At 38.3% G+C, this 13,829-nt stretch overlaps 1 protein-coding gene across 3 annotated transcripts in view; it reads right to left on the minus strand.

Annotated features, from left to right (window-relative positions):
* Positions 1-1,160: 1,160 nt before the first annotated feature.
* LOC136883185 (G patch domain-containing protein 2) overlaps positions 1,161-13,829 on the minus strand; it is a 171,372-nt gene continuing 158,703 nt past the window's right edge. Inside the window, exons 11-12 of one of the 3 annotated variants that reach the window (XM_067155370.2) lie at positions 10,219-10,411; positions 1,161-2,407 (exon numbers count right to left, since the gene is read on the minus strand). In XM_067155370.2, coding sequence (XP_067011471.2) covers positions 10,224-10,411 — 188 coding nt within the window. In that variant the 3' untranslated portion in view covers positions 1,161-2,407; positions 10,219-10,223. The remainder of the gene's footprint in view (positions 2,408-10,218; positions 10,412-13,829) is intronic. The other 2 variants (XM_067155368.2, XM_067155369.2) reach the window with 2 other exon arrangements.

A 13,829-nucleotide genomic window follows, 5' to 3' on the forward strand; every position in this document is an offset into this window, starting at 1 on the left:
TCCAAATTAAATAACTGCAATTCTTTTATAATTCTCATGGCATTTTAAATCTGGAAGAGTTCAAACATATCTTCTGCTACTATATGCATATTGGGTTAGCTGAGACGGTTGCCTCTTACACTGTTCACAGTACGAAAACAAAAGACCTGCAAGTCTATTCAATGCATTCTAGACCAGAGGTGCTCATGCTGGGCTTTTTGTTCTGCGGGCACACAGCATATAAGTGGGCAGGCAAACAATCAGTGGGTGCGCTTCAGTGACAGCATGTCACAGACTGTGAACGTTCATTTGAATATAAAGGGAATAGTGTTCTTCCCCCCCACCATTTCCAGTGGACAGAAATCCAGGTAACTTTCAATATAACTTATGTTATAAGAAATTAGTTATTTCTGTTCTGTTTACGTATACTGACCACATACAATAAAGAGTTTACCAGTGCCTCCAAGTATTTTTGTACTCTATGCAATGAATTATAATTTTCACTATTATATTTCAAGAGCGGTATGCTTTAGATACATTCCTGATAAACTCTTCTATAATCCAATCATGTTTAGTGGGAATAACATTAGTCAGATTATTTATTTGAAGACATACTTGTTATTGCACTTAGAGTGTTGTACTTGGATACTAAATATCTGTCTCTTCACTAATGATGAAACTCACTCACTATTTAGAATCTAGCTATAATCAATGAACGTCTGAAAATACTATTTTCTGAACAGGGAAAGTCATACAGCATTACAACACTGTACAAAATCAAGCATTAAATTTGTTGAAGTTTATAAATATATTATATTTTACTGAATAATAATAATAACAATAATAATAATAATAATAATAATAATAATAATAATGGCATGTGGCCTGGTGCAGGTCATAGGCGAACTGCGCGTCTGTGAGCATGGGGCCTTATCTAAGATGAAATCTAATGCTTGAAGACAACATAAACGCCCAGTCCTGAACCATAGGAATTAACTAATAAAAGTTAAAATCCCCGGGCCGGGAATCGAACCCGGGACCCCTTGGACCAAAGGCCACGGAGCCGGACACTGAATGAATAACTAGAATTTTACTTTTCTTGGTGGAAATTCTGTCATTCCCATCAAAGAAATTGTAAATCAACTCCAAAATAATACATATTATTATTTCTGATTATCCAATTACAAACCCTATTTAACACATGGTATATTAGGGCTATAGATAACAAAACTAGATTAATTTATGAAATAAAAACTAAAACTTAAAACTGGGAGGACTTATAAATAAAATAGAGATATTTAGCAAATGCATTATAACAGCAACGTTTTTGAAACAAAGTACTATAATACAAAACTTGTAATGTGTCAGTTTTCTCGGAATATATGAGCATAGGAAAATAAAACCATGTCTATTAATATCAAACACCCAAATATTTTTAAAGGTTTGTTTTTCTTGCAATTATACTCTCCTTTTTTATTCTGTACTCCAATCAACATTTCATTACATCTCACAATCAACGTTACTGCTCTCTCACTCGGTTCTAGACTGTTAGTGTAAGGAATCATGTAACCTTCAGGGAGGATTAATGGGATAAAAAGGTATAAAACTATTTCTGAGAGAAAAGACAACATATTTTAAAGAGTTCATTGTGGAAATGTGGAAAATAAGTTTCCCTATGTTGCATGCTTCCTCAGTACCAGTCCATCAGCGTGCTGTTATATCATGAGGTGGCAGGAGAGAAGTTCAGCCCGGGTGTTGAAGGATATTTTCCATGGTTCTTGACTGGCGGTACACGTTTATGTCCCAAGAGTAGGGAAACTCGATTCTCTTTAAAACATTTTCATGACATTGAAACTTCGATAAATTAGTAATATCAAAGCAAGTAAATAATTTTGTGTAACTTATGAATAATGATAATTCATTATTTTGCAATTAACTTGAAGAAATAAAGGACTGTCATAAAGTAGCAAATTTTTGCCAAAAGACTTTCATATACAGAGAAAAAGAAAAAAATTAAGACCTTTGTCTGCTACACAATTTCTGGTATAAACCCCCTTAATCATTAGAAAATGAATGCTGCAATGTCAATTCTTCTTGACCTAAACTAAAATCAATGAAAAAGAAAAATAACCCACTTACACTCTATCAACTAAGTTGGTTACATTCATTTTTATTTCTTGTGTGACAACAAGTTGAAAAAATATGAGAAGTAAGAAAAATCATTCTCTACAATTCATCTGATATCCTACAAATATAACAACTAAACAATTAAAAAGAAACAACATAGAAAAATCTGACAGCCAATCAAGGAAAATAAAATATTTAATTACAAAACGTATCAGGGCTACCGATTCTTCAAAATTGATGAAGTTCCTGCTTGGACTGGCTAGGAGGTGAGACTGCAGTCAACTCAGCTCACAACGCCCACCTGGCAATCAAAGAATTGCACAGTGTTACAAGTAGATCAGATTATAATCTACCACACAATACAACCAGCCCTCGAAAATTGTGTTCGCCCACTCGTCAAGGAAGGAAAAAAGAAAGAAACATTTGAAAACAGAAGAATACGTTGAATGCACAATACTATATTAATCAAAAATAAGATTAAATACGAAGTACAGGAACAGGTAGGGTATGTTTTGTTACAATTAGGGCACAGGTTGATTAGTCACTCACGTCACATCAGTTGTCAAAGCTGCTTCTTGTTCTTATTTCCGAATTTGGCCGCCTATGGACCGCACTGAACTTAAGGCTTTCTCTTCTTCTTCTTCTTCTTCGTCGTCTTCTTCTTCGTCTTCGTCTTCTTCTTCTTCTTCTCCTCCTCCTCCTCCCAGAACCTCTTCATTCCTTCACTTCTGATCTTCCTTTCTTTCACAGATATGACCAGTTTGGGTCTACATTTTGGTGGTTTCTCCTGGAATGTTTTGATGCTGTCCACTCGACTTCTAAATTCTTTTCTGTTGTGAACCATATCCACTGTAAGTCCACTTTCTATTGCATCTCTTTTTACCTCTTCCACCCACTTCGTCGAAGCTTTTAGTCCAGTGATGTACTTGAATATTTTCATAGTTAGCCGTTTTTCATCCATTCTTTCTAGATGCCCACAGAATTTTAGCCTTCGCTTTCGCATGGAGACAGTGATTTTTTTCGGTGTATTTATAGAGGTCATCATTTTTTCTATTCCTCCACTCCCCATCAGCATTTTTCTGTGGTTCTAAAATTTTCCTTAAGATTCTCCTCTCCTTTTTTTCGAGATCTTGAAGCTCACCCTTTTTATTCATTGTCAGGCTCTCTGAAGCGTAGAGACCCTCTGGCTTTACCACTGAGCTGTAGTGTCTAAGTTTTGCCTTGTAAGATATTGCTCTTTTGTTGTATCTGTTCTGGGTTAACCTGTAAGCCAATTCTAGTTTTCTAATTCTTGCCCTAATCGCCTCTTTATCCAATCCATTAGGTTCTATCCATTCCCCTAGATATTTAAATTTCTCAGTTCTATTTACAGTCCCATGCTTCACTTCTAAGTGTCTTTCCCCTTGATGTCCATATTCCATGTATTCCGTCTTCTCATATGACACTTTGAGACCCGTTTTCTCAGCGATCTCATGTAGAGTACTCAGCATATTTTGGGCATTTTCTTGGTTGTGAGCCAAGAGTGCAAGATCATCTGCGAAAGCCAAACACTTAATTTCTAAGTTCTGTCCTTTCCTCCCTAAATGTCTTCCCTTTATTCCTTTCACTTTCAAGGCTTTTTCCCATGTTCTAACGATTTTTTTCTAGAACAATGTTAAAGAGAATTGGTGATAGGCAGTCCCCTTGTCCGACTCCTGTTTTTATTTCAAATGGTTCAGAAATTTCACCGAAGAATTTGACTTTTGAGAAAGTTTCTGTCAGGGTTGGTTTTATTAACATTCTTGTTTTCCTGTCAATTCCAAATTCCTCTAGGACGTTAAATAGAGTCTGCCTGTCAATTGAATCATACGCTTTCTTAAAATCAACAAATATTACCACGGTGTTCTGGCTTCTCAAAGCTCTTATTCTGAGAATGCTCTTCAGGTTAAATATTTGTTCTGCGCATGATCTTCCTTTTCGAAAACCAGCTTGGTACTCACCAATGAGATGGTCTGCTTGTTCTCCAACTCTTCTCAATAGTACTTTAGAGAGTATCTTATATGTTATTGGGAGTAAAGAGATGCCTCTATAGTTATTGATGTTCGTCCGGAGAACTTTCTTGTGAAGTGGGTGTATAAGAGCACACTTCCAATCACTGGGGATCTTTTCATCTCTCCAGATTTCTCCTATGATGGCGTGGATTGCTTTTGCTGCAGTTTCTCCTCCGAACTTCCACATTTCTGCAATAATTCCATCTTCACCTGGTGCTTTGTTGTTTTTAAGCTCATTTATTATTTCTTTGATCTCTTCTAGACTCAGTGACTTGGAATCTTGGTTATCCTGAGATAGATTTTTCGTATCCAATCTTTCCACAGGTTCTGCACAATTCAGTAACATTTCGAAGTAATCTGCAAGAAATTGACAATTTTCTTTGTTGTTCGTTACTACACTACCATCCTCCTGCTTGAAACACAAACTTGATGGCTGGTATCCCTGTAGTTCCTCTCTGAAGGTTTTGTAAAATGCTCGAGTGTTGTTCTTTCGAAAATCATCTTCTATCTTATCCATCCTACTTCTGTCATAATTTCTTTTCTCTGATCGTATGATCTTAGCTGTTTTCTTCCTCTCTTCCCTGAAAGTTTCCCATCTTTCCTCGGTTTTGTTGGAATGTCACCTCTTCCATGCTTGTAGTCTTCTGTCCAAAGCTTCATCACACTTTTCGTTCCACCACCTGTGTTTTCGTTTCCTCGCTGGATTCCCCAAAACTTCAGCTGCTTTAAACATTGAGTTTTTGATATCTTCCCAGCTGTTCATATTCAGCTTCGACACTTTTTCACAATATGTCTCTTTGCTTTGTTTCAGAGTATCTGCATCAATTCTAAGCTTCCTCTTGATTCTTTGTTTGGGTTTGTTTGGTTGGAATCTTACTTTAATCTCCGAGAGGTAGTGGTCCGAATCTATGTTTAAGCTTTTTCTTACCTTAACGTTCAAGATATCCCTTTGGTTTCAGCTCGTAATAGCAACAGGGTCGATCTGAAACTCCCCCAGCAACGTGTTAGGAGATGCCCATGTTTTTTTCTTGTTAGGGAGTGCCTTGAAGTATGTAGACATGAGTTTCAAGTTAAAATGTCTGCAGAAACTGATTAATCTTTCGCCATTTCTGTTTGTTCTGTTATGTGCTGGGTAGTCCCCCACAATTTTCCTGTACTTTCTTTCTTTACCTATCTGAGCATTGAAATCACCAACCAAAATTTTCACATGGTGTTGTGCAATTTTGGACGTTCTGTCTTCACGAATTTCCCAAAAGTCATCTACCTTCTCCGGGTTTTTCTTGTTATCATCATTTATTGGCGCATGTGCATTGATGATCGTGTATGCTTTATTGCCAGACCTAAAGGACAGAAACGAGATCCTCTCTGTTGGTGAGGTGATATTGATGATGGACTCCAGAATGTTACTTTTAACCATAAAGGCTGTACCTAGGATCGTTACATTTGCGTTGTTTTTTATTGCCGGTTTTCCTTTGTCAAACCTACTACACGTTCCAATAATAGAATACTGATGATGATGATGATGATGCTGCTTGCTGTTTAAAGGAGCCTAACAGCTAGATCATCAGCCCCTAATGGTACAAAATAAGATGAAATGTAATGACAATTTAAAAGTCCAAAATTCATCCACTGACCAGAATTCAAAACGTGATGATGAAGAATGAATGGATGAATATGAATGAAAAATAATCGGCACATCCAGCTCACAATACTGAAAGACAACAAAGAACAATGATTATGAACTTAAAACAATCAGTGGTTCTGACCTGCACTGCCCCAACTACAGTATCTTAAAACAATAGTATTACTAACCAAGGGACTGCTTCCAAAGCACGATCCTGACTCGAAGACGTTTGTTGTCTAAACAGGTCCAAAATCCAGGTAACAGCCCCTCATAATGGTACTTATCGCTAGTAAAGTAGAACCAGGATATTTCTCATGTTGCGGTACTAATCAAAAGTAGCCTTGGCTCTCATGGGCGCCCGCAGGATCTTTTCCAGGGGGGGGCACATTAACAATTTTCTTGAATATAAAAATCAATATAACGTCAGCAACATTAAATTGTTTACAGAAATATCCAGTTATAACATATGCTAGAGGACTGTCAGTAATTTCAGTTTATGAAATAATCTGGTATGATATTAAACAATTTAACATCAACATCTTTAGAATTCCAGGGGGAGGGCAAGTGCCCCCCCTTGCCCCCCCTTGCGGGCGCCCATGTTGACTCATGGTGTTCCACACATCAGGGTACTACTAAAAAATATTGTACGTCGCACAGATAACGCAAATCCATTGTGTTCCTCACCTATGTGTACTCATCACAGGGACCTGAATTATCCCGTGGTGTTCCTCACACAGTGGATACTAATCACAGGCAACGCAGACTCACAGTGTCGCTCTACAGTAGTACAAATCACAGGCAATGCCCTGACCCGTGGTGTTTCTCACATAATAGTACTAATTACAGGCAACGTAAGCCCAGGGTGTTCCCCATATAGTGGTACTAATCACAGACACCATAAACCCACAGTGAACCACACTCTGCTGCTACTAATCACAAACCTATTGTGTACCTAACACAGTGGTACTGTTAGCAAGTAAAGGCAACCCATGGTGTTCCCCACGTGATGGTACTTACCACAAGTAGTTTCATGGTTGTAATTCAATCATCCCTTGGTCGCCCCTTCTAGTCGCCTCTTACGACAGGCAGGGGATACCGTGGGTGTATTCTTCGTCTGCATCCCCCACCCACATGGGGATAATAGAATGCTGTTTCCCTTGAATGTGGCCTTAAAGACACCTGCAAAACTACCCTTTTGCCATGCCCAGGTTTCCGCTAACCTCCCCTCCCTCATCAACACATATCGCTTCTTAGTTGAACTCGTTACGAACACCAGTAAAAAACTAAATCACTCACAAATTCGTCACACAATTCCACGAGTTTCTGAACTACCGTACTGCCAATGTTACTCACACCCACACACTAACAAAGCCTTTCACAGCTGCTACGAAGCATGACGCAGTACTAAAGTTGTTATATATAAATTCACAGCCTACTACTTTTCACAGATTTCTTTTCTTCAAAATCACAGCCTGCTACTTGTTTGGGAACATCTCAGTGAATGAAGTAGCAGTTGAGGTCGAACAGGTGACAAAAGCACTGTGATAATCGATAATGTGATTGATACATTTACTGGTTAAATTTCAAATAGTGCATCTCGTATTACCAGCTACTATCGAAAGTCAAACAAATCCGATTTCACCGCAGAAAGTAAAACCAAGAGCGGATATTCAAAACCCGTACAACTGTAAAACACACTCAAAAACGTACACTTTACGGAAAAACTGGAATACTTGGCAGGTATGTATATCCTAAGCTAACCTTTTCATGTTGTTTGATTAAGATCGACTGGTTTGATTGTGTGCTGCTTGATTCATAATGAAACACAGTAAACTTATTTCTTGAAAGCAAGTTCTTCTATTAGAACAACGATGCCTCATAAGACTTCTGAGTACAACATCTATTACTAGAGGTGCAAGTGGCGGCCTAGTATGAAAACAAATGCCTAACGTAGAAAATGCTAATTTCATCCCTTGTCCAAAACACAACAATTTTAAAGAGCACGGCTGTATATCTTCCCTTGGTTAATGTACAATTACGACCACATAAAATGTACCAGCATACTTGTGTTAAACACCTGCAAAACAGCGACATAAAATGGGTAGTGGGACTGTCGGATTCCTGGTTAAAGGAAACTTTTGTGTTTCGTGGTCAAAGTCAAGTATATTGGACCATTGAATATGGTTTGAAGTAGAGTCAGAACCAGAAAATGGTCCACTTACCAAATCTATTAAGAAAATAGAGCCTTCAATGTTTGAGCACACGACAACTTTATTTAACGTAGCCTATTTTCCAGGCATCATTGAAAAATCTTTTACTAACTTCTCTAAGCAAGCTGCACTTACAACTAAACTAGGGTTACATATGGAGACAAAATTACACATAAATGATAAAAATTCCACACTTTACAGTACATTCATTTCATTGCTAAATGGCTACAAGAGAATGTGATAGAAAAGCTGAAAAATACTCAAGTTAAAGTATTTTGATCAACAGTTTCATGGATTGAATTGCTGAAAACATGTAATTGTTTACACCTGGTATGTGTCTTAAAGGCCTCTCATGTGCAGTGGGCTGCGGGATATCTTAGGGCTTGACTGGAGTGAGTGTGGCTATAAAACGGGGTACATATACAAGAAGCAGCTCTGCATTCACTGCACTGTGCATCACCTACAGCTGGCCATCCTTGATGCAGCTAATTCCATTTCTCACATGGAAAACCTTGATGAAACTCTTGAAGAACATATACAAATTTTACACATGATGACCAAAACACCCCGATAAGCTTAAAAACACTACAAAACTTTTAGAAAGTAAAACAGTAAAATTCCAAGATAATAATGAAATACTGTGGCTGAGTAGTAAATCTGATGTTTTGAAAGCTTTGCGCCGTGTTCTCGAATGACTCGTCATAAGACAAATCAGAAAGATAGAGAAGGAGCAGCTATGGATGTAAAACTTCAACCGTGGTGGACAGTGCCATGTTGGGGACCATCCAAATCCACTTTTGGTTTATGCTGAACGTTGAACAAAATATTACCGCAACTTTCGAGGACTGATCCAACAATGGTAATCTCTGCAGCCTGCTCAAGAGGGCAGCAAGAGGGATGTGACGAACAACAGGCAACATTAAGCTAATTCGGAGTAATTTTCAGTCACACGTCAACTGAGACTCTTGCAACAGCTTCTTTGAGGACAGAGCAATCTCTAAGAATCTGTGGCCGCGAAGATCACAACAGATTATAAAGTGTAATGAAATCTACCACAAACAACTGAAGATTTGAAGACCAACATCGTGATGTTGCAGTGAACTGTCCAAGGTCATTTCTAACATCTGCTGCGAGGGTGAGGGTATCTCCCAAAGTTTCATTCATATTTGGAACGGAATTGCATCCTCCTATCTGCTACCAGAATGAAATGGGGTCATTTTGAAAACCACCTGGTTTACATCACCCTGTACATTTTCTTTTTCAAACTAGGCAGTAATGGGTTTGTCTACTGCATCTTCCTGTACCACTCCATTTATCCTTATCCAGCCAAGTTTTTGAATTTCCTTTTGGTTCTCTTTACTAATTTTATTAAGAGACTAAGTTTGCTTGTGGCAGAGGGTAATCTTGAGAACAACTCAACAGATTTCAGTAATTTTACTGCTATTAAAAAGCTTATTTCTTCCAGATTATCACATGGTATGCTGGCTTAAATGGACAGCAGGAAGTTCAAAAGTAGTACGGCAAATCAAAAAAGTTGTGTGTCCAGTTCCATTAAAAGTGAATATATTCCCTGAACTGTTAAAGAACAGAGCCCACCAAGTGTACTTAGAATTAAATTTTCCAGCATTTTCTTTCTAATCTAGATATTTTCTAGGAAAAACTTTTGTGTTTTGGTGCATGCTTAATCTTATGATAATCCAAAGTAAACGGCAAACTATCAGTTTTAAAAACAAAGGGAGCATAAAGTACATACAGTACATGATTCAAACTTTTATTTCAAACTGTTGAAGTGTATTTTCTTCATAACTCTAATGGTTTTCCAGAAAATTTCACTTTTGAATGTTAAAAGAGCATTTGAAGCATGTGGCTGAGGCATTCCCACATCCAGTGAGGACTATGGAAATTTTTAGGTAAAATTCTAAAGACCAATATTGTAAAACCCCCCAAGATCTTCAGAAAATTAACTACAGAGTATTCTACAACACATATTTTTGATCAGCAACATCAGTTCCCTTGTCTGCGTCTGACAAGGTGAAGAGAGAACAGAGATCATGAATGAGGAAAGGTCCACGTGGTCTGAACCTTCTGGCATTTCTCTAAGCTGTGTAATGCTCACATTGTCAAGCTTTAAATAATGTTTCCATGGAATACTGTAGTACTCCCATTATCTCATGGGACAGCTACTACTGTCAAGCTGTGTGTGAAGCCTCCTGTAAATGCTAGTAGAGAATACAAAGGTACACTTTACCTTGCCTAGCTGGACTTGTAGTTTGGATTATGGCCAAGACCCTGAAGTTTAGGACGTTGTGCTGCCGTCACTGGCTCTTGGATGCCTTGTTTCTGCAAACCAAGACCCGTACCAGGTTCCCAGCCCATGTTACGAAGCATCTGGTTCCCCACGTTGGTCTCTGGTATGGGACCAGCTGATGCACCGACCAGCTCTAAACAGACAATAGGAAATAAATACTTCTCTGCACTGCAGGATGATTAGGAGCTCACAACTCCACAATATACTACAGGCTCCTCTCTTTAACCCCACTGGTATGAGGTTCTTGTGGCCTAGTGTCCTTCAGCTTTCACAATTTCCTTTCTTTTAACTGACACCTTCATTCCTCAAAGGACTGAAATTCTCCTCCTTCTCAATAATAATAATAATAATAATAATAATAATAATAATAATAATAATAATAATAATAATAATAATAATAATAATAATAATAATAATAATAATAATAGACACTATAATACAGTAATCAAACCTGAAGCGTTATATGCTTCAGAAACCTTAATCATTGGTGGTGAGTCTCTAACCAAAGACATAGAGAAACAGGAAAGACAAATTTCAAGAAAAATTTTTGGCCCAGTTTGTATACAGGAAAAAATCATCCCAGGAAATATATTGTCATTCTGAAAAAACATCTCACACTTTTTGGAAAAGACGATTGAAATTTTATGGACACATTATCAGAATGAACAGTAACAGACTAACTAAAAGAATTCTCAACCTGGCCCTTTCATCTAAAACCAAGAACAGCTGGCTTCGTGAAAGTGAAACAGATCTCCAGGAAATCCAACATCTCGGAAGACATTGTACAGGACAGATGTAAATTCAGAACCAAAATCGACAACCGCCAGTTTGAAGACAAACCCAAAAGCAGAGCCACTATAACTTGGACAGAAGAACGAAGGAAGAAGCTCAGCGAGAGGATGAAGAGATTTTGGGAGGAAAAGAAGGCCAACACCTCAGCTAAGCTGGTTCAATCGAGCTCCTAAGTAGGACATAATGAAGTTAAAAAATAATTTCTGTATGATGTTTTCTGTCTCCCAGAATCTGATAACCGAGAAAACCTAGTTGTTGCTGTTGCTGGTCCCAAGCCCAGACATGGTCCCAAGCACAGACAAAGGAGTAGGGTTTGCATGAAAAGAGGTAAAAGGAAAGCCAAAAAATATCTTGGGGCAACCTCTGAGACTAAATACATAGATCAAAATTTATCTCTCCCTTATCTTCAGCTTACTACTATGATGGAATCAACTAACATTGACTCTACTCCAGGCCCTGGGGTAGAAGCCTTGTCAACTGTTTGTTCCATCGTGCTAATCAGCTGAAGGTTATGGAGAGACTAACTGTAGCCAATCCCAAAATTACAGCTAAGGTTTTGAGCCTTAGAGGTTGCCTTAAGATGTAATCTGGCTGTTATTTGGTTTTGGCAGTAGTTTCTACGACTGGATGCCCTTCCTGACATCAACCCTCCTCCTTTATCCAGGCTTGGGACTGGCAACAACAGTTAATGAGCTACTCAATCCATTAATGAAGAAACCATTCAAGACAGCATAAAATTTGGAACCTTTTTCACACATTTTCTACAAAAAGCACACTCGACTAACTACAGGACAGACTGAACAACGTAAAAAGGAACACAGCGAGAGGATGAAGAATATTAGGAAGGGAAGAAAAAACAAAAAAAGAGCTAATAAATTCAAATGCGCTCCTTAGCCAGGCATTACAAATTAAAACAAAAAAGTAACATCATCTCCATCCACAGTAGTTGTCGGGTGTATCGTGTAGCTCAACAGTTGCTGTTGCTGGTTCCAAGCTCGGATAAAGGAGTAGGGTTTGCATGTGATGAGGTAAAAGGGAAGCCAGAAGAAATCTTGGGGCAACCTCTGAGACTAAATACATAGATTAAAATCGATCTCTCCCTTATCTTCAACTTACTAGCATAATGGAATCAACTAACATTGACTCTACCCCAGGCCCTGGTAATAGATACTAGGATTTCTCGGTCAGTGGATTCTGGGGGACCAAGAATATCATGCGGAATGTATTGGAGCTCCCCAAATCCCTTCACCCTAGAAGAAAGCACTTTATTGGTACTCTTAAAATCAACATTCTTTGCAAAAAATGGCAAACTCGAACAACTAACAGACATCTTCGGTAAGTTCAATATACAAATTTTAGCACTTCAAGAAACCAGGCATACTGACGAAAATCACTCTGAATCAGAAAATTATGGAATCTATAAAGGCAAGCCAGCAATCTCACTCCCTAAACAACCTCTGCAATTTGTAACTGGGTTTACAGTCAAGAAAAATATTAGAAACTCTGTGATCCACTTCACGTCTCCCTTGGAAAGAATTTCATTATTAACCATCAAATCTGGAAACAAAGCCTATACTCTAAGAAACCACAGCCAAAATTCCAAAATATCACATCAAAATATTACTGGGCAATTTCAATGCACAAGTGGAAGTGAAAAGAAATTTAGAACTTCTGTAGGCCTTTATCCAGCTCACAAAAGAACCAACAGAAATGGAGAAAGGTTGATAAGCTTCTGTGAAAACTTTAACTGAAAACTAATGTAGACTCATTTCTTGGCACTTCCACAAAAAAGACTTCATGATCTCCTAACGTTCATTAAGAGAATTTCAACTACACCATGCAGCAATTTCCAATAAAAAAATTATGAATATTAAGGTTAAAAATAGGAATCATCAAGTCTGATCATTGTGTAAGTATCTGTAATTAAAGTTAAATTTCAACCAAACGGACCCACGACCAGAACAATAAAACACTTGAAGAGAAAACAGAGACCTTCCTCGTAAACATCCTCAATCGAAACCCTTCTGATTGGATGGAACTGAAAAATAATATCACAAAGGCTTCCCAAACCATTGGCTTACTTCCAAGGAAACTCAATGGTGCAATGAGTCCCACAACAAAGCAACTGGACTTAGAATTAAAGACTGGAAAACTCTGAATTCACACAAAACCAAACAAAACTGGGATGAATTCCTCAAAAGTTCAGAAATAGGTTTCAAAAACCATTTCAAAACATTCCATCCACCCAGTGTTCCCTGTAATTCTCACACCGAACAATTAGGGGAAATTAATTTATCATCAGTAGTAACTTCGGCATCGGAAGTCTACAACATCTTGAAATCGATGGATACGAAGAAGTCTTGTGGCCCAGATCAAATTCCAGGAATTGTGTTACGCGAGTGTGATGAGGAGCTGGCAAACCCACTAGCCACGATAATCAACTGGTTTCTTCGTACAGGCAATTTCCCGTCGGAATGGAAGAAAGGCTATGTTATTCCAGTGTTTAAGAAAAGTGACAGATCTTTATTTGTCAATTACAGAGTCTACACCTGTTGACACCATTACAATGGACGTATTTTTGATGGTATAGAGTAGACAGAACAGCCAGCGACTCCACGCCGAGTGTTAGGCGGCGAGAAATAACCTGACACCCTCAGGGAGCCAACGGCTTCGGGCGGATGTGCTCCTTGAGGGAGGAAGGGCGGTGGTCCCTCAGTGGAGGAAATGCCACTGGAATCCACTGAAAACCTGATGTCGGG

This window comes from Anabrus simplex, chromosome 11 (genome assembly GCF_040414725.1).
Source record: "Anabrus simplex isolate iqAnaSimp1 chromosome 11, ASM4041472v1, whole genome shotgun sequence".
NCBI lineage: Eukaryota > Metazoa > Arthropoda > Insecta > Orthoptera > Tettigoniidae > Anabrus > Anabrus simplex.